Raw genomic sequence first — 27,156 nt, 5'->3', positions numbered from 1 at the left:
TGCAGAACAAGGTACCTAAGTGGGTATCCCACCACCCCTGTTGTACCAGGCCTCTGGTACGGAGCAGTTGAGTGCCACTGCGGTGGGCAACTACCGCCCTGCCCAGCCAAGCTCAGTGCCAGCCCCACTGCATAGCAGGATGCAGGACCAGGAGTTGTCCCAGCCCAGCACAGCCACCCCATGCCTTGTGGCAAGGTCCCCAAGGCACTCTCCTGGCAAGGGACAGCTGGTGAGGGCACAGGAACACCCCCAGCACACCGAGAAATATGGGGCTTCTAAGTGGAGCAGGCAGAGGCTCAAACCAAGACCTGCACTGGCTGCAGCGCTGTCACTTCATCCAACACGGCATCACTGCAGTGTTCGTACCGAGACCTTGGACTGAGAGGAGCATGAGCCTCTTCAAGGGTGGGCACAGGGCAGGGGCTGGCAGTGGCAGGTTCAGGAGACTCCTGCCCACCCCGAGCTGCACACAGAGCACAGGAGACCAAGTGGAGCACGGTGCAGTGTTTATTTGCCGCTGATCCTCACCACTAGTTTACAAGGCCATTGCAAAAAAAAAAAAAAAGAATAAAAAATCCTGTCCCTCCCATCCCCACGAGGCCTCTGCACTGAACCACCCACATACAAAATAATCTACAAGGAGAAAACTATACAGGAGTATTTACACCTCTGATAAATAGACTAATACTGATCCAGGCGCCTCCAGACCATGCGTGGGGATGGGGACAGGACACGACATGGATGGTTCCGAGGCAGAGAGTGGGGGGCTGCAGACCCTACCCATCCAGGGCCCCGCCACAGCCATCCCCAGGGCAAGCTCCAGCCCTGAGCATGTCCCACCATGGCACCATGCCACCCTGGCATGACGGGACTGTACTGCAAGGACATGCCAGTGGCAATGCCACCCAGTGCTACCTCATCCAAGGCACAACCCCCACAGCTGGGCGAGGGCATGTTTTTCCCCTGTGTGGCACCACTGCAGACCATGATGGTGACAATCCCTGCCCTTCAGCACTCCTGTGCCCATGGAGACCGTTCCTGGTGCAGGGGGTTGCTGTGAGAGTCTGAGGCAGCACTGCAGGGCCACCCAGGACAGACCCAGGCCCGCTACAACGAGGGCTGGGAGCTGTGTCTTTGCAGGGCCTCCCTAGGCCTGAATGCCCTGCACCCCAGCACCTGTGGCACCCCAAAACTGCCAGCTGCTCACCAACAGCTGCTCGTCCTCCTCATGGGACACTTCAAGTGTGTCTGGACACAGGTGCTGGGGGAATGCAGCGCCATGTGTGGCCACAGGGTTGGTGGGGGGGCAGGAGCAGGGAGGGTGCCTGTGGTGCTGAGGCTGAGGCTCCCAGGGATGCTGTGTTCCAGCTTGAGCCTGTGAAGACGCTGTCCTGGCGATGGGGCAGTGATGGAGGGCCAAAGGCTCCAAAATGCCAGTGTCCTCTCCCTCCTCCCGCAGGAGGAGTGAAGCTGAAGCTGGGCTCTGGGCCCCGAGACCCAGGCTGCAGTGGAGCCCCCAGCCCACAGACCCCCGGGACAGGGGCACGCTTAGGCTGCAGAGGGGACGTTGGCCTCACAAGGCCAGTCTGGCTGCTAGTGTCTCTTGGTGGAGGAGACCTTCTTCTTCCTGGCAGCCAGCATCTCATAAAAGGGGTCCCGGCTGATGGCTGCCCTGGCAGGGGAACAAAGGCTGGGTCAGGCCAAACTACTGCAGCGTTGGGTGCAACCTGCCTGGCTGGGCCTTGGGCAGGTGCCTTTATGTCCCTGGGAAAGCTTGCTCCTCCCACCCTTGCAGAGTGCCCCAGAGAGCAGTCTCCTTCAAGCGCAGCAGGCACGTCCCTGCTGTGCCCTGTCAAGCACTGTGCCCCCACACGCTCCTCCGGGTACTCACTTGATGCATTTGATCCACTCCTCCTTCTCCTCAGGTGTGGGGGCAGAGATGCGGTACACAGTATGGTTCCCCTCCACGACACGCCCATCTGCCTCCGTCTTGCAGGCCTTGATCACCTGGTCCTTGTTGTCAGGGATGTAGAGCTCGAAGCAGTTCTGCGAGGGAAAGACTGCTCAGAGGTAGTGCCTCCCTTAAAGGCGACCCCAGGCCAGGAGGGACGAGGCAGAGCCATGCTCCCCCAGTACAGCCATCCCAGTGCAGCAGAGAGGGATGGACATGCCGTGATCATCACACTACGACCCTGCACGTGCCCTGCCACCAGTCCTAGTCACTGCAGTGACTGTCCCCAGGTCTGCACCCAGCTGCTGTGAAGGTGGAGGCTGTGACTGCTGCGGGGCTCCCCACCTCTCCTAGGGGCATCCCAGGGGTCTGCAACACCTCCCAGCCTTTCCCATTCAAGCCAAAGCATCAGGGCTGGCCCCAAAACCCAGAGAACACTACTGCAGCACTCACGGGCTTCTTCGAGTCCTCCACCTCGCGGATGCTCAGGTTCTCCAGGGGGATGATGCCACGGGGCTCCTTATCCTGGCACGGCCAAGGAGAGGTTTAGCTGTGGGATGGACACCCCCAATCCAGCCCCTTCCCTGTCCCAGCTTGGCTCACTCCATGCACAGCCCACTCACCGTCGTATACTCGAAGTAGTAAAGGCAGTTGTCGGTCAGGATGAACCAGCGCCGCTTCCATGTCTTCACCCTGCCTCCTGGGAGCAGAGAGGGGCAGTTGGGCACAGCCCTGCGGAGTGTGGCCGGGCACACGGTGCATGGCAGCGCGGGAGCCGTGGGGACACACAGAGGCTCCAGCAGCACAGGCCCGGGCGGACACACAGAGCCAAGCAGAGCCAGGCAGCGGTGGGCAGCAGCAACAGGCAGCACACACCGCACCGAGCCGGAGCGGGAAGCAGATGGATGAGGATGGAGGTGAGGGCGGGGTGCCGGGCTGGGGGCACTGCGCCCATTCCCACTCAAGCACACACTCAGAATGGCTAGAGGACACTGCAGCTAGGCAGCTTCCCAGGTGGACAGGGGGACTTTGTGCCGAGCCAGGGCTGGGCCCCACAGCCGCCAGCACAGCAAGAGAAGCTGCTCCCTGGGTGCAGCAGGTCCCACTCAGCCCCAGGCCCAGCTCCCCCTCCCCAACGGCCACTGCAACAATGCTGATGTGGGATGAGCACCCACCCATGCACACCAGGTTTGGCATGGACATGAGGAGCCATAGTGTGCACTGTGCCCCCTGCTGCCTCATACCAGCTGGGTGCCCACCCCAGTCCCTGCCCCACAGTGGTTCCAAGGGCCAGCACTGATGCCCTGACATCGTGGGGTGCAGGTGATGGAGCTGGGGCAGCACCGGTGCCCACACGGGGACTGCTGTGAGTCCTTGGCACAGCACAGGGCACCACACAGATAGCTCTTGCCTGCTTCCATCCAGCTCCAGGCATTTGGCACCACCCCGCACCCTGTGCACAGTCCTTGGCAAGAACACACCAAACCCATCCCCATCCCTTGAGGCACCAGAGGCAAAGACATGCTGGCCAGCCGGAGCTGCCTGCGGACATGGCAAAAGCATGGCTGGGTGCATTGCCCTGGCCAGCAGCTGGGCAAGGAGCCACTGTGGCCCTGTTGTCCCCCAGGGTGGTGGAAGCGGCCATAGGCCTTGAGAAGAGGTGGCATCGGTGGGGCCGCACCCCACGTCCCTGCCTGGCGGTGTCCCGTGGCAGACGAGGTCCCCGGGCGGTGCGGGGTTAGCAGCAGCAGCAGCAGCAGCAATGAGACTCACCACCAGCAATTAAAAACGCAAAGGAAACGAAGCCCCAGCAGTGTGAGCAGAGCAGGGGAAGGGGTACGTACCTCCTGGAGTTGGGGGGCAGGGAAAGGAAGAGCCAAAATCATGGAAACATACAAATGAGGGAGAAAAGAAAATTAAAAAAAAAAAAGGGAAAAAAATAAAAAGAGGCATCCCCAAGCCCCCCCTCACCCTGCAGGTCAGTGGGGCCAGGCTGCAGCGGTGAAGCTGTGGGGGGTCAGGCTGGCAGTATGACCATGAGGGCCAACCAACTGCCCTGGCTCACTGTGGCTCTGTGGGATGGGGCTCCTCAGCTGCCAGGCACAGGGCTTGGCTCCCTGCGTCTCATGGTTGACTAATGGGGTCCCTCCCTGCCCCATGAGAGAGATGGGGCCCACAGCCACTCTGCTCCCTCTCTGCCCTGCTGTCTGCTGACTGTGGCAGTGCCAAGCTGAACCTGTGTGCACCTGCTGGGCACTGGACTTGTCGGGGACAGGAGAGCCTGGAGCTGTCCTCTGTGTCCCCCTACCCCAGGGTGGGGAGCAGGTGGCTCTTGTTCATCCACTGGGCTGGGGATAAGGCCCCTCTCCCATCTCGAGGCGGGTGACCATTCATCATGAATCCTGAACTCACTCAGAACCCCAGGGAAAGGCCCCACTGGACCCTGATCCTGCCAGCACCCATCCCTCCTCGCTGAAACCGGGCAGAGGATTCCCCAGAGGTGCTGAGAAGAGAAGCCACAGGAGCCAGGGCGCGGAGGGCTCCGGCCACGGGAGCCGGGCGGTGCAGCAGGGATGCCATGCACGCTGCCTGCATGTGGAGCTGGGATGCAGAGGTGATAATGCTGTGGGAAGGTGAGGCAGGGGCTTGTCTGTGGCATGGAGGGTGGACATACGCAGCCTGCGGCAGCTTGCCACTCTCTCCCAGGGGCCTGTTCCAACACACCCTGCTGTGACTCGATGACCTGAAGGACCTCAAGGTCTCTGTGCTTTGACACCAAACCTTGGTACCAGTTCTGCACTCTGGGCGCTTGCCCAGTCTAGAGGCAGAATTCCCCAGGACACCCACCCAGCCACTCTGCAGGCCCTCATTGGGTCTGAGTCTACTCCTGCTGCCCAGTCGAGGGAAGATGGAGGGCTGCTGGATGTATGGACGCCTTTCCCGAGGGGGCTGTGCCCCTGTCTGCAGCCTCCTCATGCCGGGGCAGCAGGAGAGGTGTGGGAAGCCCAGCAACATTGCACCCATGTCCCAGCTCTGCCCTTGGGCACAGCATGCCCTCCCAGGCCACGAGCACTCACCAAGCTTCAGGAGCCAGCCCTCGCGGTCGGGGTTGAAGAAGGTGTGGGTGAGGTCGTTGCCATCATCCTCAGGGATTTTGAAGGGCTCATTCTTGATGCTCTCATAGAGATTCTGGTACAATGACACATGGTGTCAGCTCTGCTCTGCCCTGAAGCCCTGCGGTGGGCCCTGCTCCTGGCCAGCTCTGTAGCCTGGCCATGGCCCCTCCATGCCCTGGCCCTCACCCGGAGCAGCTCCTCAGGCAGGTCTCCCCCGTCGTTGATGCCACGGTTCATGGCGATGAATCGCTCCGCTGTGGGCTTGTCCTTCACGTTGGGGTTGTGCAGGCTCGTGTTCAGCATGATGATGGCGAAGGAGAGCACATAGCACGTGTCTGCAGGGCAGAAGGGAAAGTCAGCTGCAGGGCAGAATGCCAGGGAGAGGGTCTGGGGCAGGTGCTCACCTGTGGACTGGAAGACACCAGGGTTACACTGGCAGTACCGCTGGGCAAAGGCCTCCATCATCCGGTCGATCTTCTGCGCCTCCCCAGGCAGCCGAAAACTCCACAGGAACTGCCTGTGGAGAGCAAGTTGTGGCACTGACTTGAGGACTCCATGGTCCCTTGACTATGCTCAAGCCACCATGGTCCTCTACCACCCCCAAGACGGGCCATGCTCAGCTCCTGGCCCCTTGCTTACCGTAGGGCCTGCACAAGGTTAAGGTCAGTGAACTCGTGCAGCTCCACAAAGGCATGAAGGACTTGGATGTTGAACTCATCCCTGCAGAAACAAAGCCAGAGCACGAGGGGTGCATGATCAGCAATCCTGTGACTGCTGAGTGGCCCCACTGTCACTGCCCTGCTCCAGACTCTGCTCGTTCATAGGGAGAAGCTGCAGCTACTTCCAGCTCATGTCCTGGGCTCGTCTGCACACACTGGCCACGGACTGAATACCCTCAACTGCCCCCAGCCTCTCGGGTACCCCCACTCAGCTGCCCAGTTTGCTCAGAGCTGCAGTGCCCCATCTCTCAGGTGGCAGCAGCCCAGAACATCCCCAGAAGACCCCAGCCAGCACACCTCTCGCCCAGGTAGTCTCCAATGGCTGTCTTGTTGAGGCCCTCTCCCTTGTACAGGAACTGAGCAATGTCCTCACATGTGTTCTTCAGCAGGTCATTCTCGATCAGAAACTGGATGCCCTGCAGCAGTGCAAGAGGGGCTACTCACAGGTCTGCAGCTGCCCCTGCCAGCCTGCCCACGCCCCTGCCCACGGGCTCTGCCCTCGCTGCAGGCACTCAGACTGGGAGGTGGCAGAGCCCAGCACAGCCCCACAGGCTGGTGACCAGCCCTGCTCCCCACTCCAAGGTACCTTCTTGGGATCCATGTTGAATTTCTTCCTGCCCATGGCCACCTGCTTGTTCCTCTGCATGTTTTTCCTGCAAGTCACGAAGCAGCTCTGAGACCCCAGCAGGGACCTGACGTCTCTGCCGGGCCCCTGGGGCAGCACCCTGTGGGGAGGGTCAGGCTGGGCCGACACACTGCTCTGTGCCTGCCCTGCACTGTGGCCTGGGACTGGGGCTGCTCCTGGCCTGCCGGGCCCCAGAGAAGAGCGGGGCTGCCTTGCCCACTGCTGGGGTCAACCCTGAGCATAGGGGGTGCAGGCAGGTCACCCCTGCATGGGCAGGCTGGTGTAAGCTGGCTGCGGTGGGGCTCTGGGGAGAGCAGTGGGGCTGGCAGGAGGGGAAAGGCTTGATGCCCCAGTGGGTGATTGGGAATGGTGCTGGGAGTTGGTTGCCGCCAGATGCCGGGACCTGTAATCCCAGCTGGCACCGCCTGCACCAGCGCAGAATAACAAAGCCCAGCAGTACCCGCAGCCAGACAGAGGCTGCGGTTTGGAAAAACAGACCTGGGAGCAGCAGTTAAGTCTGGAATCCCACTTCCAGGAGCCCAGAGCGCCTGGTAAAGCCACTCACACCCATACTTGTGGGCCAGGGTTGCCCTCAGTTCCCACACGGCGCCAGAGGGGGCTCAGCAGGGCCCTGGGCTGGGACTCACCTCTCCTCCGTGGAGCCCAGGTTCTCGATCTCATTTGTCACTTCTGCTATCTCATCCTTCAGGCGCTGCGGGAAGAGAGGGCACTTTTGAGGGGTCTCTACCTCAAACCCTCCACCCCCCAGCCCCAGAGGCAGCCCCATTCCCCCTCATTTGTCACCCCTGGGGCTGAACCACCTCATGGAGCCAGCAGTGGAACTGGCTGCCCTCCCCCCACCTCCCAGCTGCTAATCCCTGCACATCACAACACTTCCAGCAAGCAGGAAGGAAGAGATTCGGAGGTTAACAAAATTACCCTTAATCCCTTCAGATCATGCCCAGCATATGGCAGTAATTAGCCTCTAACACCTTAATAGGGGACAAGACTGACTGTGCCCCAGATGAGCTCTGACCTCGCAGGCACTTGCCAAGGCAGTGGCCTGGCCCAGACACACAGTCACTGCCCGTGCCAGGCAAGGGCTGGCACAGACACCAGTGAGCCAGGGAACAGCACAACTGCACGGCCCAGAGCTCTGAGGGGCACAGGGAAAGTCACGGCTGCCTCGGCAGGGCAGGGCAGGGCAGGGCAGCTGCCACCTGGAATCGCGTCCTTGTGGAGACCCTGTCCCTGTCTCCAGGGTCCCTCAGAGGCTGTGCTGTGTGGCAGTGGGGTGAGAGACCTTGGGCGGGGCTGCAGGGACCCTGTCAGTGACATGAGCAGGGAGACTGTCCTCTGCCTCCCAGGCTGTTCTCTGGGACAGCAGGATTGCATGGGCATCATCCCTCAGCACCAGACCTGTATATCAGCCAGCAGCTCCTGCTTGCGGCGGCGGATGTTTTCCAGCTCCTGGCACTCCTCCGGGGTCAGGTCACTGGGCACTGAGCAGAGATGCAGTCAGGTCAGCACATGTGGCCTTGGGAATCAGCCCTGACAGGCTCCTGGCACAGCCTCTGCTCCCAGCTGGCAGTCAGGGGTCTGGATGGAACCAGACTGTGGAGCTGCCAGATGCCCAGAAGAGCAGGGCTGATGAGCAGTCCCCAGCCCTTCGCAGTGGCCAAGTGGCACCGATGGCATGCAAGGAATGCAAGGGCCAGGCCCCAGCCCTGCTGGGCAGTGGCTGCAGCGGGGGAGCTGGGCACCACCGGTCCTGCTGATTCAGCCCATGGCAGCTGCGTGGTGAGGAGCAGCATGGCCCTCGGACAAGCTCCAGCACTGCTACTGTTGGTCCTGACCCTGATGCCCCCGCAGGTCCCATCTGACTCTGCTCTGTCAGGCGTGCTGGTGTGGGTGCCCATTCTGGTCCCTTCCCTGGCTGGGCAGCTCTGCTGTGCCCTATGGCATGGGCTCCATGTAGAGCTGAAGCTCTGCAGGTTGTTCTGCCACACCGGGCAGGTCCCAAACATAAACCAGCTCCTGGCTGCCCTTGCCCCCCACTCTGTGCAGGATCCATCATTCCTGGGCAGAGTCTACAGTTGGCACACCCTCTTGTATGCCATGATGTCTACACCTCCCTGTCACCCTGGGGAGCCAGGCACTCCCTCCCCAACACCATCCCTGAGGCTCATGCTCAGGGCTGCCGCATGCTCCCCCTTGCTCCAGAACATTCCTAGTGTTCCCTGGTGCATGAGCTTCTGACTCACAATGACAAGGTATGCCACTCCTGTTCCCTCCAGTTGCCAAGGTCACCTGCTACTCCAGCAGTGCTCCCAACCCTCCTCCTATGTCCATTTCTCCTACCTCTGCCAGAGGGTTCCACACGTTGCACCAAGGTTGCCCGCAAGGACACCAAAGCACCGTCCCTACAGAGCGTGGTACCCAAAGGAGGTGGCAGCAGCACCTGCCAACTTGGCTCTCGTGCCATCCCCACCTCCACCCCAGGGCACTGCAGACAGGCACCCGTGGGGCCGTCACATCCTCCCCTGCCCCAAGCATTACCCTCCATTCTGCTGAGGTCCCATGTCCCATCACATGTGTGGGTTCCAGGCTACTGCTGCCACCAGCCCAAACTTGGTGGAGCATCCACAGCACGGTCGCTCCCTGTGCCAGCACTCAGGGCCACCACGTGCCTTTGGATTGGCACCACCCTCCACTGCACATGCTTCTCCTGGTGCTGCCTCCAAGGGGGCCTCCCTGGGGTGACTGTGACCCCACACCTGGAAGCTCTCACCTCAGCACTTCCCTGGCTCCACTCCAGTGGAGTGGATGAGTTCCAGCTTCTGATGAGCTTCCTCCTTCACAAACTTCTCACTGCCAAGGCTGAGGTGCCTTGTCTCAAATGTGATGCCAACACTTTCCAGTATTTTCAGTTTCCCATGTCAAGAAGCCTGAACCAGACAAGTCAGCTCATGGCACCAGGTTAAAAGTTGAACTTCCAATACCAGAGCTGAGTCAATGCATCTGAGCACCTTCCACATGCCCCAGTGCCGTTCCCCCCAGCACCAGCCCTCTCTGCCCAGCCAACAGGGGACCCGGAAAGCCCAGGCTCACTGTGGGAGGGATGAGCTGCATTGAGCCCCACTGTCAGACTCAGAACCCCCCCAAATTTTTGGGCTGCTGCGAGTGCCGCAGGACCCTCCCCGCCAGCTGCAGCACCCTACTGCCTGACCGCAGGGAAGGTCAAATTCGGTGCCAGGGCTGGAGCTGGGCCAAGGCCAGCCCTCAGCGCTGCCTCCCCATGCCCACCTGGGTGGGAGTCTCGGCGGGGGTCCCGGTGGCCCTGGGGCTGGCACGGCGCAGGATGAGACACTGCAGAGCAGTGAGGATGTTGGGGCTCTGCCAGAGTCCCGGAAGGTCCCTCCCTGGCGGAGGCTGAGCACTCGTGACAGCGGCCCAGCCATGTCAGCAGCAGCCAGAGGAAGAGAAACCCCAGACGAAGGAGCTTTCTGGGGAAGGAAGAAGGCATTAACCCTTCCCTGGCTCTGCACAGCTCTCACGTTGGGGAGCCCCAGCAGGTCTGGCTGCAAGCAGAGCAGTGCTGACGGACAGGGAGGCTGAAGCAGCTGCTTGCCCCAGATGGCAGCAGCCACAGCACATGCCCCCTCCCCACCATGCCCAAAGCAAAGCCCTATGGCACAGGGGCTGTGCTTGCCCCATGCTCTGGCCTATCCACTGCCCCGAGGCCCACGGGCAAGGCTGATGGCAGGGGAACGGGCCAGACACCAAGCCATCCACCCTCCCTCACCCCCACACCCCAGCTCATCACAGCCCTCCACCTTGAGCACCACCCCAGCAGGGCTCACATGAGCCCTGCTGGCCATGCTCACACTGCTGGTGGCTCTGCAGAGGTGCTGCCATGCTGGGGTGAGGGCACCTGCCCCCTTGGTGCTTCCACCATGACTCAGGGCCGTAGCACCAACAAGCTCCAGGGCTGCCTGGGCATCATCCCAGCCTCACCAGGAGCCAGCACCACCAACACCCTGTTCCTGCTGCCATGAGCCAGCACCACCAACACCCTGTTCCTGCTGCCATGAGCCAGAGCCACCAGCACCTTAACTCCTCTGCTCCCGGCCAGGCAGGGAAACAGGGCACCAGGGCCCTGCTGCCCCTCCTTGACCCAGGGCATGAGGGGGTCAGACAGGCCCTGGGGCTGGCCCAGCTCTTCCTTCCTCGGGGGCTTCCAGGACACTTGACTCTGCACATTTTGAGCCGACTGTGCAATGCATGGGTCCTCTCCCTTCCCCTCCACCAGCTGGACCCCCCCACCCCAACAGACCCCCAGCCTGCCCTGCAGCTCCCCCCTGTCTCTGACAGACTCCCCCACTACAGGCCCAGGTCCTGTGTCAGCTGTGGGGACCACAGGCTTCATGGCAGCTCCCTTGCTCCAGGATACCTGTAGGGACCCCACCACTCGGTGAGGGACCCCTCTGAGGGGAATTCGGGCCCTGCAGGGCTGTGGCTGCAGCGGAAGTGAACACAGCACGTCCCTGTCCCCTGTCAGCTGCCTGGAGGCGCCACGACAGCCTCAGCGGCCCAGACTCAGCTAAATCCTGTTCAGCGGCTCCAGATGGAGACACAGCACAGCACCAGCAATGCCAGCTATGGAGCAAGGGGAGGGAACACTTCAGAAGTCTCAGAATGTCCTTCGGCCCCCTGAGCTGCAGCACCAGCCAACCAGGCCACTGGACCAACCTGTGCCACACCAAAGGGGCAACAGCCTCCGGGTCAGACAGACCATGGGGACAAGCCCAGGGTCTCTGGGTGCTGCTACAGGTGCTGCTGCCCACCGTGCCCCTTGGTGGGGTCCTGTGGGGCCCCCAGAAACTTCCTATCTGTCTCCCTACACCACATCCTGTTTTCACTGTGCTGTGTGCGCACTCTGGGTTGCGTCAGCCCCATCCTTCCCCACTGACAGCCGAGGTACATCAGAAGGGTTTCAGGACAGGCAGCTCCAAGAAAGATCCCCACAAGCTGCTGGACCCTCTGCCCAGGCCCTTGTCCTGCTTTCATGCAGCCCTGCCCGTCATTCCCACTCAGTGACCCAGAGATCAGCAGGGAGACCCTGTCCACACCTACTGCCTCCTTCCCAGTGGCTCCAGGCTCCAGCACTCCCAGACACAGATCCCAGGCAAGCACTGGCTCAGCCATGTCCACAGGCACTGTGCAGGTCCCAGGAACGCAGCCAGGCAAGCACCTAATCTGCTCTCAGCACCACCCACTGTGCCAGACCTCACCTCAGGAAGAGCACAGCCCGCTGCTGCTCAGCCACAGGGCTGGCCCAGGAGGTCCCACTGCCCTCTGCCCCACTGCACAGCCCCCTGGTCCCACAGCCAGGCAGGCACCCCCAGACAGCAGCAGCTCACACAGGCCCTCAGCCCAACCCCAGCATGGCAGGCGCTGGGCTTTCCCGCACAGAATTCCCCTTGGAGAGTGCAATCCCAAGCTGTCCTCACAGCCACATGCACTTGCCGTGGTGAGGATGGCTGAGCACTCACATGGCAGGGCAGGGGCAAGCAGCTGGGGCACCACACGCCATGGCTGTGCCATCCTGACTGCGACCATCCAGCCGCCACCACTGGCTCACGAACACCCCCATCCCAGCATGGCACCGGCTCTGGCATGGGGCAGTGCCAGCCAAGGGGCCCAGCGCCTGCCTGTCCTGCTGGGGCTCAGTACTTGCCGAGGACCAAGACTGAGAAGGCTGGCAAAGGAAGGAGGCAGCAAGACTACGAGGACACTGCACGACACTGTCAGCAGGAGCCATATGGAGCCAAAGCCATATGGAGCGGGAGCCACGGGCACCGCCGTGTCTGCTGGGGGATGGGGACCCCGCAGCACAGAGGGGAGGAGGGGCACACAGCGCCTACCTGCCTTGGCAGCCACCGAGGGGCAGAGGAAGGCCTGGAAACTGGAGGCGCAGAGCTCGCTGACCGTCCCCATGCTGCGGGGGTCCCACACAGGATGCCACCAGTTCCGTGGGGCAAGGCAGGCACAGGCAGAGGGCAGGTAGGTGCACGTGGCCAAGCAGCGGGCTCCCTGGTGCCAGGGCCCACAGGCAGGGTGCAAGAAGGGGAGCCGGAGCGCTCCCGGCTCTGGTTGGAGCTGGCTCTGGCAGGGGAGCTCCAGCCGCAGGAGCCCACGCGCCAGTCCCAGCCAATCCCAGCCGCACCGGCACACCAGCCCGTGCCGCTGTCAGAGACCCGGCCGGCGGCTCAAAGCCACTTAGAGGACAAGGAGTTTGGAACTCCCTGGCAGCCTGTGTGCCTGGGCCACCTGCCCCCGACAGCCCCCTTGCCCCTGCAGGGGGCTGGCAGCAGGGTATTTTTAGAGCGGTTTTATCCCTCCGTATTAGAGCATTAAGCATCGGGAGCTGGCGGTCGCATAGCAACGAGCACTGCATGAAGGAAGGTGCACCCGGAGACAGAGCAGCGACGTGAGTGTGGGGGTGCCACCACAGCCCCTGCTCCTGGGGCGCAGGGCCTGGCCCTGACCCTGGTACAGCCTGGCAGGGTCAGGGTCAGCCAGTCCTGTATGCAGGCGTGGTCAGGTGCCGAGCCTTGGTCATGCCCCAGCAGTGCTGCCCACTCTGCTCTGCTCCTGGGGTGTGCAGGACTTCTGCAGCAGAAACTGGGGGGCCCTGCCCTGGGATCTCATTCTGGGAAACAGTTGTGGACTTGGTGAAAGGCGCAGCCCTCCCGCCTTCCTACCCCACAAGCGCTGAGCAAACCCAAACCGGACTGACAGCTCCTTCCCTCAAAGCAGAAGGGATCTCAAGCGCAGGGCATGGCCATGAGTAACAAACTCCAGGGCCTGTCAGGGCAGGAGCAGCCCAACAGCTCCTCTTGCCTGCCCCAACAACCGCTGGGATCGCCGAGCCAGGAGCAACCCAAGTGGGGCAGGCAGGAGCCCAGACGGGGTGGAAGGTGGGGAAGGACACCCTGGCATTCAGGAGAGGTCTCCAATCCTGGGAGCACCGTGACTGCAGACAGGAGGAGAGATGGTGAAAGGCAGCTGCTGGAGCTGCGAGGGAAGCCAGGCACTCACCCTTGACATGACCAGCCTTCTGCTTTCAGCACCACTTCCCCTTTCCCAGGAGCCAGAGTGGTGGTTGCCACATCGCTAGGAGGCAAAAGGGCAGGCAAAGGGAGGGGGGACACAGGGGGATCAAGCTGGGTACATGCTGCGGCAAGCCTGGGGCCTGGACTGGCATCTGGAGAAACCCCCATATGGCATGGGCATGCAGGTGCTGTAGCCAGGATGAGTTATGACCAGGTGGCAACTCCCATGCAGAGCCATCCGGACGCTTGGTTTGGTGCTTGCACCCTACCTGTGTGAGGCAAGGTGTTTACAAACACCTAAGGATCACCTTAACCATAGCTGCAACCCCAACGTGTGATTGTGACCATCAGCAGTGGGGCTCAACATTCTCTGCTCCAAACATCTCAGAAGAGGAACCAGCCAACTGCCTCTGCCTGGCATCACACACTACTTGAGCCCCCAGCTCTGTTCTCCGAGCTTGGTGCTACTGCTGCACTCTTCTCGTGCCTTCAACTTGGGAGCCCCCGAGCTCTGAAGAAGACCTGCTCCCTGAGCTGGGCCCAGCGACTCACTGTGCCTCACCTCACTCCAAGCCAGGGCAGGGACTGGCGCATCAGCAGCAGCGTCTCCTGGGGCAGAGAGGTATGCCATGGTCCCAGGATGCCTCCAAAACAGCTGAGCCCATGCCGGGAAGCTGCCAGCACCAACTGGCAAAACAGGACTGTGCAGGCTGGTGATGAGAGATTCCCTGGGTAGGGAACCCCCTGGCCTGCTGGGAAACCTGGCAGACCATCCTCCTTTGGGGATGCCCCACACCTTGCAGAAACCACCCTGCCTCTACACACCTATCCTGCCCCAGACAGCAAGGCCCCCAGGCCCAAGCTGCTTTGCTGAAGGCTCCATCAGCCCTGCTTAGAGAAATCCCTTAATCCACAGGCCAGAGCGAGCGGTAATCCCTCGGGTGCAGCAGAATTATCAGCACTGCCCAATCCCCCTCACCCTGGGCTGGGCCCAGCTCAGGACACCGTGCTGGGATGGGACTGTGCTCCCTGCATCCTCTCTCTGGTGCTGCAGCTCGGTGGGGCAGGAGCAGCCAGGAGGGTTCCCCAGTAGGACACTGCCACAGTCCAGAGGCTTTGACCCTCATGGCCATGCTCAGTCAGTTAAGGTGAAGTCTAAAATGGGTTTGGTCTCACCACCATCGCCACGGGGAGATGCTGGGAAGCACAGACCCATGCCCTGGCAGGAGTAGGGGCAGCCCACATCTGTGCCACCAGCTGCTCGCCCTGGGATTTGCTCTCTGATGAGACAGACGGCTGGAGAGGGGCCACGAGCCGTGGGGCAGACACTGGCATCAACACAATCCCACGAGCAAGAGCCTCCCTGTCGGCTCCCACCATGCCACGACCTCAGCAGAATGTCCTCTGCTAAATCAACTCAGCCCAGGGGCTTCAGGGCAGCTGCGGGTTTTGTGTTGCCTCAGGCAGAGACGGCGGCGGGGGCTGGAGGTGCCTGTGCCGTTCCCCGTGGCCCCCGCAGCAGGGTGAGTGGGCATTTCTGCTGCTGACAGAGGACCCGGGCCCTTCCAGGTAATTCCGGGAAGCTGCGAGAGATGCCTGCGGAATCCCTGCCCGCAGCGCCATTCCACTAATGGCTGTGTCTGACAACGCCCGAGAGAGGCCGCAGCGGGGCCGGGTGCTGTCACCTTATCTCACACTGTCAAGTCCTCGCAGCCAAGCACAGTCACTCCTGGGCAGGAACAGCAGCTCCTGATGGGCACAGCTGCGCAGGGCAGGAGGCCGGCCCGGGAACCAGCACTGCCGGCCACGGCTCCCCCTGGGCCGCGGGCTCAGATCCCACCAAGACTCCCTCAACAAAGTCCCTGCTCAAGGCAAAACCACCTGCCGACAACAGGAACCTGCCTCGGACGGGCCTGGCACAAGCAATGCCCCCCTCCCCGGTCCCGGTCCTCAGCACCACGAGAGAACGGTGTGCGGGCACGGAGGGAAGCTGGAGGCGACTGCAGGGAGGAGAAGGGGCGACCTGCAGCCCCCAAGCTGCGCTGTGCGCCCCGGAGCGGCTGCGGGGCACAGGCCGGGCGCTCCCGAGCCGGGGGCTGTGACACTCCGCAGCCGCCACAGAGGCGAAGCTGTTCGGGACTCTGCGGGGCAGCCCCGAGGCGGCACCTGCGAGGCAAGAGTGGGCGCTGCAGGGAGGGAAAATGCGCTCGCAGCGGGTCGCGGCGCTCCCAGCAGTGCCCGCCGGTTCCGCCCGGCGCTTCCTCCGCGGCCCCACCCGCCCAGTGCCGCGAACGCCTCCGACACCTGCGCCCGCAGGTCCCGCCGCCCTCGAGTCCCCGCCCGCCCCGCGTCCTGAACCGGGGAACGGCCCGGCCCGAACACGCCCGCCCGCTCCCCGCAGAGCCGCTTCCGCCGCAGCTGGGACCCCGGAGCACCCCGGCGTCCCGCCCCGGCCCAGGCGCCCCGAACACGGACCCCCCGCCCCTCCCGCAGGGTGCCGGGACCCCCGGCCCGCACTGACCGCAGCCGCCGCCCTCCTCCTCCTCCATCCCGCCGCCGCTCCAGCCCCGCCCGCGTGACGATCGCGGCGCGGCCGCCACGGGTGGCGTCACGTGGTGCCCGAGGGGGCGGTCCCGGCCGGCCCCACCCCGCCCCTTCCCGCCGCGTTCCCACCGGGCCGAGGGACGAGCACCGCGGTTTATTCAATTCCATCCATCCAAACCAACCCTTAGTGTCCGCGGCGCCTGCGGCAGCGTCCACAGCCCACCCCTGCCAGCGCGGGGCCCGGCCCAGCGCAGGGCAAGCTTGCAGGACGGCTGGCCCTGGGAACGGGGGGAGTCCAGGAAAGCGAGGGGCAGTGGGAGGCACGTTGACAGGGAGCAGCACGGAGGGTCTTGAGGCACTTGCCAGGAGCCCCTGTAGGTGCGGGCTGGGGAAAAAAAGTGAGGCACGGAGAAGGGAAGAGGAGCCTGGCCGAGGCACGGAGGCAGGGGCAAGCTCCTCCACAGGTAGAAAAGAAGCTCCCAGAAGGTGAAGGCACGACCCTTATTCCCTCCCCTCTGAGCATGGTCCACCAGCAGCTCCCAGGACAGTGCTGCCCCATGTCCGTCGTGGTCTGCTGCATGAACTGTCTGGAGGCTGCTGATCTCAACCTGTGAGGCAAGGAGCAGAGTCAGCCCCCACCAGGCTGCCACCCCCTCCCCGTCCCAGGCTCACTCTGCCCCCCAGGTCACTCACCTGAGAGCCGGTGGCCCAGGCTGGCCATCTTGGCAGGATGCGACATCAACCAGAAGTTGCGCTTGTTCTGCAGCTTCTGGAAGGGATTCGAGTCTCTTTTCCGCTCCTGCTTCATCTTTTTCATTTTCTTTATCTGTGCAGAGGCAGGCAAGCTCTTGGGTCAGTCTTCAGCTTCCTCCCCACCTGCCCCAGCCCAGCACATGGCCAGCACCCACCTTTCCTCTGTCAAACTCCTGGTCCCACTCATCAATGACGGTCTTGCTCCGGGCTGATGCTGTGTCCTGAATAGCATCCTGGCTGATGGCCGAAATCTTGCCCTGCCAGGTCAAGACTGCAGAGCAGCATGTCAGCAGGAGCACAGGACTGTGCCCCCTGCTATGTCTGCACTGGACCCTGCCTCGGGCCCAACATTAGAGCCCCTCGCTTCAGCCTCTCCACCCTGTGCCACCCCTGCCAGCCCCCAGCTGGGTTCACCTGCCCAGCTCCAGGAGCCCCATCGCTGCCTGTGCTGGAGCAGGGGGAGATCAGGCCCCAGCAGACTGGAGGGCTTGGGGCAGGGCAGCCGTGTGGCTGTTCAACCAACCAGGTGAGCTGGGATTACCTTGTTTGCCATAAGCCTTGTCCAATGAGTCCTGGAGCAGCTCGCCCACCACATTGGACTTCTGGCCCCCAGGGGCTGTGCTAGCCCAGTCACTGGCCAGAGGGCTCAGGGCACCCAGGATGCATCTCTCATTTCCAGTCTGGTTGTCCCTGGCACATGCTGCCACTATAAAAAGAGGTGGGATGAGGACATGCTGAAGGAGCTTGGGGAACTTCTGTATCCCTCCCTCTCCAATGCAGATCTCATTCGCAGAGATGCTGATGGCACAGGGTGTTTGGGCAAATAGGTCCTGTGCTCAGGGTAAATTGTCCCCCCCCAAGGGGCCCGTCCCCACTCCCTCCCCTTCAGAGCACAGCTGGGAGCTCTTGGGCTGTGCCACAGGAGCAGCAGACAGGCCTGGGGCACGGCAGCCCAGAATGGGGGGCAGGATGACAGGCACTGCTGTGGGACCACGGCACAGCAGTCCTCCAAGGGGCCCATGGGCAGGCAAGTGGCCAGCTCAGCCCTGCCAGGGACCAGACAGGGCACACAGTCACACCTGGGCTGGCGGTGGTGGCAGGGATGTCACTGGCAGCTGGGCTGCTGAGGCTCTCCATCTGCTTGTGCTTGCGGTGTTTGCGCCCTCCAGCCTCCACACTCCCATGTGTTTTACAGGGCCCTGGCTCAGCCCTCCTGGAGCTGGGGAAGGCAGCAGGGTCAGCTTGCTCCAGCCAGACCAGAGCAGGAACAGTCTGAGGATTGCAGGGCAATGGGGTACAGGGACACCCACAACTGCACTCGGGGAGGGGTGAACCCAGCCCACTCCAAGGAAACAGGTGCTTCAGCTGGACCTGTGCCAAGGCACATCCCACCCTCAGAAAGATGAGACGCCCCTGACCACGGCCCAGGGAGCCTGACCTCAGGCTCTCATGGGCCCCTCCACCCCTCACCTGTCCAGTGACAGCAACTGAGAGCAGTGATCTTCTGTCCTCTCCAATGGCATGTTTTTGCTCCTGTTCTTCTTTTTCTTCTTCCTCTTGAGGGAGAAGGTTGGCTCCATGCTTAGGTCAACACCGGACTCTTGCACATGTTGCTTGGGCCCGCTCTCCCTGTCCTGACAGGCTGGAACCCCCAGGTCATCTCCAGGACCCTTGCCTGCTGTCTCCTTCCCCACGCCAAATACAAAGCCCTCCAGAGAGACAATTCTCCTCTTTTTCAGGGGCCTGGAGTCTCTACCCATGAAGTCTTTTAGAGAACCAATGCTCTCCTTCTTGTGGGGCCTGAAGTCTTTGTCTTTGAAGCCCTCTGAAGAGACAATTGTCTCCTTTTTGGAGGGACTGGAGATTTCATCCATGTCCCTCACAGCCAGAGAACAAAGGTTCCTTTCTGTGCTACAATGCTTCCTCTTTCGATGCTTCTTTTTCCAGAAACTCTCTGCTTCCAACTGTCTAGATCCCTTCTCCATGCTGGTGGAAGGAAGGTGTGAAGAGTGGGCAGCAGAACCATAGGGCAGCGGGGAGGCTGGGAGTCGAGTGGCTAAGCTGGGCAGGAAGTTGAAGGAAGACTTTTCGGGACTTGGTAGTTCGAGAGCAGATGACGACAGGCTGAAGGACAGGAAAAGAAGCTGATCTTAAAGCCAGGAAGCCCCTCTCTCCCTTCCCACACCTAGGTGCACAAGCACAACACCCAATTGCTACCATCTTGGCCATGACATTGGAATCAGACACTGGTCTGCAAGCACTGACAGAGACCCTGCACCGCTGTCCCACAGCGGACAGGGGAAAGAGCATTGCTGCAGCACATGCTGATGTTGGAGGCTACAAGGGAGACCTGGAGCAAGAGTGATACCAGGCTGGTGCCTCCTGATCCCAAGGGACAGTAGTGCAGGGTCAGGGCCTGCAAAGCTCTCTCCTGCCCTGTGCTGACAGAGACTGCCCTGCTTCTCAGATCTGGAGCAAGCCCTGCCAGCTCTGCAGAACAGGAGAGCCAGCTGCAAGGCCACACAGATGCCCCAGGGAGCACCCTAAGGCTGCCATTGGCCTTCCTGCTGCATGGGAGCCTGGGAACAATGGCACTGCTTACCTGGACTTGCCCAGAGGCCCAGGAGTGGAGTCAGCATGGATGGTGTCTGAGGGCTGGGACTGTGTGTGGCAGTCACTCCTGCTCGCCTTTTGTGAGGGTTTGCCCTGCAGTTATTGACATAAATAAAAACTTGGTGGTCTAAAGCAGAGGGGTTTCCATGAGCCAAGAAAAAAAGGGGAACCCAGAGAAAGGGGAGGGGAACCGACACAGACAGGGGGAAGGAAGGTTGGGGGTGGAAGAATCAGAAGTGTTTTCAGTTAGAAGAACAAAGGAATAAAAGAAGAAAAGAAATTCAAAGAGCCAAAACCCCAGTGCACTGTGCCAAGCCCCGACTGCAGCATAGCACTGAGGACCAGTCCCATGCACTGCCTGGGAAGGAGGCACCCCTGCACCTCCTGCTGCAGCATCACTGCTACCACTCACCCCAGGGAACATGTGACCCCAGGAAAGTGCCAAGGTCACCCCGCTGCAGGGACTGGCACAAGGGGAGGAGCCATCCCACTGCATCATTCTGGGATGTGAATAAAAGCAGGCCCTGGCTCCACATCCTGACCCAGAGGGAGGGCAGATCAGCCACCACAGCCCTGGGGGACTCTCTCCACCCACCCTGAGCTCAGGAGGCTCCCAGCAGTAGCTCCACACTTCCTCCAACACAATCCCAGTTCAGAAGGAACAAGGTGTCAACTGCAGCCTGGGCAGAAGCTCAGACTCACCTTTTTGGCAGAAAGTGATGGTTTCTTGGCCAGTGGTGGTGATGTGGTGCTGCCCTGCTCCTGTGTGGCACTGCCCAGCAGGGAAGGTTTCACAGTGGCTGTCCTGGAGTCTTCAGGGGCAGCCAGGTCAGAATTATTGGCAACAATCAGCTTAGCAGCAGGGACAGCGGGTTGATGAGTGACAGAGTTCCTTCCCTGAGAGGTGCAGAAGCTGCTGGAATTGCTCTTGGCCTTGTGGGTCTCCTTGGCCAGCTGCCCCACTGTGATGCCATGGGAATCCTTCTTCAGGGTCCTGGCCATTGCCCCATGGACATCAGGCTCATGGTTGGACTTCAGCAGCTTGGATGAGGTAGATGGCTTCTCACAGCTCGAAGGCTGTGGGGGCAGCCCCACTCTGACCCCACTCATGGTGCTGGTGACATGGAAGCCTGCTCTGGGCACAGCAGGTGTCTGTGGCTTCTTGGGCCTCTGGACTATGTCATGGGGCACTGGTATGGCCTTGTGAGTGGCTTTGTGTGGCAGTTTGGGTGATGGGGTCTGAGAGGGCAGCTTTGACTGACCAATTTTATTCATCAGCTTCGGCTCCATGCCAGAAGTGCTGCGAGACACAGGAACTCCGACATCGTCTTGGCCTAGCAGCCCCTTCCCCAGGAGGCTGTTCTGTTTCTAGGCAAGGAGAAAGAGAGAAGTTCAGTGAGGAGAGAGGCAAGGAGACACAGACATTGCAATACTGCCCTCCAGGATCCCTGGGCTTAGCAGGAGCAGGATCCCTCCTGCACACTGTCCTCCCACATGCCAGTCTCCCAGTGTGGCTGCAGACCTGTCCCCACAGAGCAGTAGATCCTGGGAGCACTGGCTGGGAGTGGCCTTCAGGACTCACCAGGCCCATTAGTGGAGCAGGCAGCGTCCCGTTAGTCTCAGTTTTCTTCACCTGGCTGGAGTTGCTAACAATGTGGCTGGGCAGGCTGGAAGCAGCCTTGGCCACAGGTGCTGCCAAGCTCCTCCTGGGGCTTGAGAGCCTGGGAAAGGCAAAGCGCAGGCGTCAGCCGTGGGCATGTGAGCAATCAGGACACTCTCAGCAGAGACACACAAAAGGAACAGGAGCGAGACACTCCAAGGAGGTGAGGTGCTACAGCAAAGCCATGACAAGAGGCTTGGACCCCTCCCTGTCACCTCCTGCACTGAGCCAGCTCACACACACAGGCATTGGGACCGCTTGGGCCAAGCTCCCTCCTCCAGCCAGGCAGGTGCTACCAGCTCCATCCCAGATGCTGGGAGCAAGGGCAGAGGGGCTGGGAGGCATAGGGTGCTCTCTCACCTCAGGTAGAACAGCACATAGGCCTGCTGGTTGAGGACCACCTTGATGTTGCTGGGGTGGACCTCGTGGTCGTTCATGCGATACCACTGCCCGTTGCTGGCCTGCAGAAGAGCGAATGGGATGAGGCTGTGCCTGGGAGGGGAACAGGGTCAGGCTGTGGCGAGGGACCCTCCTGGCCTACAGAGCAGCAGGAACAATGCCCATCAGCAGAGCTACTTTCCCCAAAACACAAAGACGACCCACAGCAGCCAAGAATACTCTGACAGAACATAAATTCACATTTCCTGCAGCAGACTACAGCCTGTGTCTCCCCTACAGTGCTCCACACCACTCCATCTGCTGAGCACTCTTCTCTCTGCACCCTAGAAGGGACCCATGAGCACCCACCAGTCCCCATCCCAGACGGGGTGTCAAGGAGGCACCCCAGGCTCACCTTCACATAGCAGAAGTAGTGCCCTGCATTGCAGCTGTACCCAGAGTGCACCAGCACTGCGTAGAGTCCATACGTGACAGGATCGCCCTTGGGCTCAGACATGTAAGGGCGGATATCCAAGAACTCAGGGTATCCCACGTCCTGCATAGACAGCATGTCTCAAGAGATGACATGGCAGGTGGCTTTCTAGCCAGATCAAGAGCATCCTATGAGTCTTGAATCTCAAGGAAGAGGACATGCTCTCCCCAGGCAGATATCACGGTGAGGAGGATGCCAAGATGAGTCCAACTTCCAGTGGGAAGGACTACACCAGGACCACCTCCTGCCCTGCTCTGGGGGCAGGGCCTTGGACAAGGACACAGCCCCCCTTCTGGATTGCTGAGCACTCACCTTGGTGATTTTCCTTCCACCTGAAGAGCCGCAGCTGCCAAAGCGCTTCAGTGAGATTGTGAGAACGTTGGAGGCTCGGTGGATGGTGAAACGTTTGCTGGCTGACACTTTCTTCCTGCACCTGCCCAGGAAAAGCTCTAGCTATTCAAGCTGTTCCACCACCCAGATAACTGTTCGCCCTGGCCACAGGAATGGCAAAGCCCACCGGTGTGACAAACCCCATGGGAATGACCCTGCTGACACCAAGCACTGCTCCAGGCACCTGCCCACAGACACGTCTGCTGGCCTAGGTCCTACTCACAAGAGGAGGTAGCTGAGGAGAGGCAGGATTCACCACAGGCTTCCATAACCCTGTACCTCAGGGTTTACCTGTGAGGCAGGTACAGAAGCCCTCCCATATTGTGGCAATCCCCCCACCATCACACTCGTGGGCCCCATCATGCCTGCAGCTCCCCACACTCACATGCTACACCTGTAGGCATTTTCCCCACCAAGCAGCTCCGGCTTCATGAACTGCTCCAGTGCCCGCACGACGTTTGCAGCTCGCTGCAAGGACAAAGCAGAAGTCAGGGCACGAGGGGCCTGTTCACACCACAGCCCCGCTCTGTGCTGAGGTGCTGATCTCAGGAGAGAGTACACAGCACATGGCCCCAGGTTGTCCTAAAGCTGTGAGCCTATCCCCTGCACACCACAGAGGTGGGGGCTCTGCACCCCAAGACCTCCAAGCCTCCAAAGAGGAGCTGCGGCTCACACTCAGGCAAGGGGTGTCACTCTGCCAGACTGAGAAGGCAGTGCAACAGCAGGAGCTGCTTCCCTCCTGCTGGCACTGTGCCTGCACACTGGCAGGTTAAGGAGCCTCAGAACAGGAACATCCTCCCAAGGACAGAGGTCCCCACCCTCAACCCTGCCTCGGTACCTCGACCTCCAGTGTCACATCCAGGTAAGGGTCATAGGTGTCCGAGACAGTCTTGCACTCCAAGCATTTCACTGCAAAAGGAAGAGCCATGAGCACACCCCAGCATAACACCTGCACCTGCCATCTCCCCAGCACACCATGGGCAGCTGCAGTGTCCTCCTGATCTGGGTTCAGGCTCTGGGATGTGAGCACCAGGATTCACAGCCTGGCACAGGGAAAGCTGGTGATTCCATTTTGTGCTGGGACAGCAAGTGTTGCTGGATAGCTGAGAAGACAGGTCCCTTGGCTGGCAGCACACAGCCAACAGCTTTTCCCATCACAACTGGGGTCAAAACCCTCCACAGTACCGCAGGACTGACTGACTGTGGCTCTGGATAAGTTACACATGCTTAGCCATTTTCCTGAAGAATTTTAGTGCCCAGACCCTGGCCCTGGCAGCTGATACTCACCACGGGACCGCAGGTAACCGCCAAAGATCTGGTAAACCAGAGTTGTGGCCTGGGTCTGGCGATCCAACCTACACAGAGACAGCAGCACCAGATGTCACACCGCCCCTCTGCAACAGCCACCCCCATGGGACCTCTGTGTCATCAGGACAGCCCTGCTCCACGCTCTGGGCAGGGGCTGGGCTGTGGAGCTTGAGGAGCAGTGGGAAGCTGCAGCCCCTGCCAGCCTGCTCTCCCCATGTCACAACCAAGGGATGGCACCGGGCTCCAACATCCACTCTCTTCTTCAAAGAGCTGAAGCTCCTGGTTGGAGCTCTGAGCTGAGTGCTGCAGGCCAAAGCAGTGCTTTCTGGAACAAAGGGTCTGGGGAAAGCTGCCCTCTCCCACAGGCACAGAGCCGGGGCTGAGTTAGCAAGCATGGCCAGATACCCTGGCAAGTGGAATGGCATCCCTCTCCACAGAAGCCTCAGGATTTTGGGACAGCACCACAACTGTGCTGGAGTCAGGAGAAGATGAACAACAGTCCAGAGCCATGTCCCTGAAGGGCAGAGAGCCGGACCCCACAGATGAAGCCCCTGAAGTCACGACATCCCCATCATAAGGCCAACCTGGGGGACATGTTCACTCCACAGTCCCCTTCTGCGAGCATAGGAGACCAGCGAAGGGACAGCAAAGAGCAGTGATGGGCCAGCAGGCCCCACATACTTGGTGTAGCCATTCAGGCAGGCCTTCTGCATGGCATCGATGGTGTAGCGCAGGAACTCATGTGCATCCTCCTGCCTGCCAAAGCGCAAGTTATGGGAAATCTCTGCAAGAGAGGGAGGAATTAGCATGTGCTGCAACAGATGCTGACCCTCCCTTCCTCCCCTGGGGCAGGGACTCTGGGATTCAAGCCCACTCAACCCAAAGCAGACATCAGACTTATACTGGCCACAGGGCAAGTCCCAGGCAGCCCATCCCAGGCAGACCCCCAGCAGGCTCTGTGAGTTGTCTCAGTGGAGCCATCCAGCAAAGCCTGTCCAGATCCCAAAGGTTCTGCTTCCACATTAGTCATGGCAGGGGGAGTGCAGCCATTCTTACTCTTGAGGTCTCGGATGATGGACAGTGGCTTTATCGCATTGCCACTGTTGGCAAAAGCCTGGATCGTGTGGTTCTGCATAGTGCACATCATGCAGAAGCTTCCGTGGGCACCTGCAGCAGGAGAGACAATAACACACTGGAGACAAGCCCAAGAGAGACGGAGGCAGCACAGGGGATCTCTGGTCCAACACAGTTCAGCCACACTCTGTTTCCCCTACAAGCTCTGTGCTCCAGGACAGCTCTCGGACATTCCAGGGACATGAGGATGAGCACACGGCACCCCGACTGGAACAGCCCATCACAGGACCAGCCATGGCAGCATCCCTGGCAAGACAGCATCCACATGGATGGAAAACAGGCCCCAGGTACTCGCTGGATGAGACCAGAGGTTGGCCCTGAGGGGCAGCTTCCTCCAGAGCCCTACAGATGGGGCTGCAAGGCCTGTGTTCCCCACGGTGACAGCTCCGAGCAGGGCCTGCCACACTGCCTTCACCCAGTCCCCACAGGCAGGGGCTATCTGGGACTCCTCAGCTCAGCCCCTGAGAAGCCAACAGGCCCACTGGGCCTATCTTAGTCCTGGCCACACTCAGCAGAGACAAAGTCTTCCAAGAGACAAAGCTCAGGAACACTGCTACAACCAGGAAAAGTGAGTTGGATCTGAGAACTGCTTAATGATGGAGAAACAGGCAGAAGGGAGCAGGGAAGGTGCAACCCGACATCTGCATCCCCTCACCAGAGCCAGGCACAAAGGTGCTGAGCACAGCAGTGCGAGTGGGGCTGGCAGTGGGACTGACTGCCTCACTCCCCCCTCCCGGCCCCCCGAACTGGCGTCGCCACTCACAGGTGCGTCCGTGCTCTCGGGAGAGCAAGTAGTTGGCGAGTGGCGGTGTGTAGGTCAGGCACTGCAGCGCAGAGTTCAGGAAGCACGTGTTCCCCAGATTACTGAGCCCTGCACCCACACGGTGGACCCGCTCCCACTTCATGGAGAGGCGCTGGGCTGGGAAGAGCACCTTCTGCGGCGCGGGGATCCCGTCACCCGCGGTCCGGGGGAGGGCCTGGCTGAGGCCTGTGGGGAGCGGGTGGTCGGTCAGCCGGGGGGCGCCGCGGGTAAGCAGCGATGGGAGCTCGGGGGCGTCCCCTCACCCCCTCCACTCACCCTGGGGGTTCTGCGGCCGCTCCGGGGGGCTGCGGGCGATGTCGCCGGGGCAGCCGAGCGCCTCGGCCCCGATGTGCTCGTACTTGTCCCGCAGGCGCTCCAGCTGCCCGGCCAGGCCGCGGCGGGCCGGCGCGAACTCGATGCGCTGCTGCAGCACGGAGCGGGCCAGCGGCCGGCCCAGCTCCGCCACCGCCTCCCGCCGCGCCGGTTCCAGCACCTCCCGCAGCTTCTCCGCGATCATCGCCGCGGGCCGCCGGCTCGGCGGGCCCGGCTGCGGAGAGGAAGGGAGGGGGCGGCTGAACCGGGGGTAACCGGCCGCGGCCCAGGTGTGCCGCCGTCCGTCCCGGTCCCCGCAGCGCTCCCTGCCCATCGCGGCCACAGCGACCTCCGCCCGCCCGCCCGCCGCCATGTGCGGCCCGCCCGGCCCCGCGGCGCCGCTGCCCGGGGGGCCGCTCCGGTGGGGCACGGCAGGCAGCGCGGCGGGGGGGCAGCGCACAGCCCGCAGAGCCCGCAGCCCCCGTCCCGTCCCGTCCCGCCGCGCCCCGGCAGCGCTCACCATCCGGGGCCCGCCACACGCACGTGTCACCGTCACTCCTCTCGCCCGGCGCCGGCACAAACCCCTTCCGTGCCGGCCCCGAGGGGCGGCTCCGCTCCGCCTCTGGGCGGCCGCGCCGGCTCGCTCGGCACCGCCGACTCGGAAACGAGCTCCGCCCGCTCCGAGTCCCGGCGCGGACGGGGCCGGGCAGCGGTGCCGCCACTCCCACGGCGGGCGGTCCCGCGCGGGGACGTTCCCCCTGGGCCCGGACAGGATGCACTGGTGCGCAGCCCCGCGTTCTGCCCTCATCCCCCCCGGTCCCGCCTCCTCCGGTATAGACAGCGCCCCCTTCGGCCCGGCCCGCCCATCCTCGCCGTTCCGCCCATACCGGCCCTGGCCCCGGCCCTCTCCTCCTTTTCCTTCTCCTTCTCCGGCCCCAGCGGACCCCGCGCTCAGCGCAGTCCCCGGGACCTGAAGGTGTCCCAGAGCAGCTCTTTCCCTCGCCTTCTCGTTCCTTGCCCTTCGGGGGCCCCCGCGGGGATCGCTGCTCTCCGCGGCGGAGCAGGGGCGGGCAGCGCGGGGTGTCCGGTTGGGTCCCGAGAGGCGGCGGCGTCCCGGCCGAGCTACCGCGGGGCCGAGCCCGATCGGTGGCCCCTGCCCATTGTGTCCCCTCCCCGGGAGCTCCCGGCACTGACCCCCCGCCAGTACTGGGGCAGCTCCAGCGGCGGACGAGAAGACAGA

The 27,156-nt window shown here is 61.9% G+C and overlaps 2 protein-coding genes across 9 annotated transcripts; both read right to left on the bottom strand.

Annotated features, from left to right (window-relative positions):
- Positions 1–489: 489 nt before the first annotated feature.
- On the bottom strand, positions 490–16,136 carry CYTH1 (cytohesin 1). Of its 7 annotated transcripts, none has more exons than XM_071573979.1 (13): positions 16,051–16,136; positions 7,831–7,913; positions 7,059–7,123; positions 6,373–6,439; positions 6,084–6,202; positions 5,707–5,787; positions 5,472–5,584; positions 5,254–5,402; positions 5,029–5,140; positions 2,575–2,651; positions 2,405–2,476; positions 1,892–2,046; positions 490–1,672 (listed from the first exon to the last, which is right to left on the bottom strand). In XM_071573979.1, exons 1-13 carry the CDS (start codon positions 16,076–16,078, stop codon positions 1,594–1,596), a joined length of 1,200 nt encoding a protein of 399 aa, XP_071430080.1. In that variant the 5' UTR covers positions 16,079–16,136; the 3' UTR covers positions 490–1,593. The 7 variants fall into 7 exon arrangements, with proteins under 7 accessions (XP_071430080.1, XP_071430078.1, XP_071430074.1 ...); XM_071573977.1 differs by lacking the exon at positions 16,051–16,136 and adding an exon at positions 12,339–12,616; XM_071573973.1 differs by lacking the exon at positions 16,051–16,136 and adding an exon at positions 9,718–10,188.
- An 85-nt stretch (positions 16,137–16,221) lies between these two features.
- Positions 16,222–26,673, bottom strand: USP36 (ubiquitin specific peptidase 36). 2 transcript variants are annotated; one of them, XM_071573970.1, is made up of 20 exons: positions 26,437–26,673; positions 25,881–26,151; positions 25,566–25,790; positions 24,725–24,835; positions 24,350–24,452; positions 23,648–23,715; positions 23,199–23,269; positions 22,746–22,828; positions 22,283–22,403; positions 21,893–22,033; positions 21,460–21,560; positions 21,022–21,160; positions 20,142–20,807; positions 19,429–19,532; positions 18,297–18,950; positions 17,906–18,045; positions 17,368–17,532; positions 16,982–17,097; positions 16,767–16,899; positions 16,222–16,681 (listed from the first exon to the last, which is right to left on the bottom strand). In XM_071573970.1, exons 1-20 carry the CDS (start codon positions 26,437–26,439, stop codon positions 16,677–16,679), a joined length of 3,420 nt encoding a protein of 1,139 aa, XP_071430071.1. In that variant the 5' UTR covers positions 26,440–26,673; the 3' UTR covers positions 16,222–16,676. The 2 variants fall into 2 exon arrangements, with proteins under 2 accessions (XP_071430071.1, XP_071430072.1); XM_071573971.1 differs by lacking the exons at positions 16,222–16,681; positions 16,767–16,899; positions 16,982–17,097 and having other exon boundaries at positions 17,395–17,532; positions 17,904–18,045.
- Positions 26,674–27,156: the final 483 nt, after the last annotated feature.

Source organism: Pithys albifrons, chromosome 19, assembly GCF_047495875.1.
Source record: "Pithys albifrons albifrons isolate INPA30051 chromosome 19, PitAlb_v1, whole genome shotgun sequence".
Taxonomy (NCBI): Eukaryota; Metazoa; Chordata; class Aves; order Passeriformes; family Thamnophilidae; genus Pithys; species Pithys albifrons.
The sequence above is the reverse complement of the archived record's forward strand: the minus strand, read 5'-3'. Positions and strand labels throughout refer to the sequence as shown.

Bases quoted from the DNA above. Each gene is read 5' to 3' on its own strand.
- CYTH1 (XM_071573972.1), bottom strand. From the start codon at position 9,937: ATGCCTTCTTCCTTCCCCAGAAAGCTCCTTCGTCTGGGGTTTCTCTTC. The intron at 5,788-6,083 runs GTGTGCTGGCTG...TTGTTTCTGCAG, and splicing joins GGAGACTACCTGGGCGAGAG to GGATGAGTTCAACATCCAAG. The intron at 2,652-5,028 runs GTGAGTGCTCGT...CTCTGCTCCCAG, and splicing joins GGGCTGGCTCCTGAAGCTTG to GAGGCAGGGTGAAGACATGG.
- USP36 (XM_071573970.1), bottom strand. The intron at 22,034-22,282 runs GTGAGTGCTCAG...CTGTCTATGCAG, and splicing joins GTGGAAGGAAAATCACCAAG to GACGTGGGATACCCTGAGTT. The intron at 21,561-21,892 runs GTGAGCCTGGGG...GCTCTTCTGCAG, and splicing joins ACTACTTCTGCTATGTGAAG to GCCAGCAACGGGCAGTGGTA.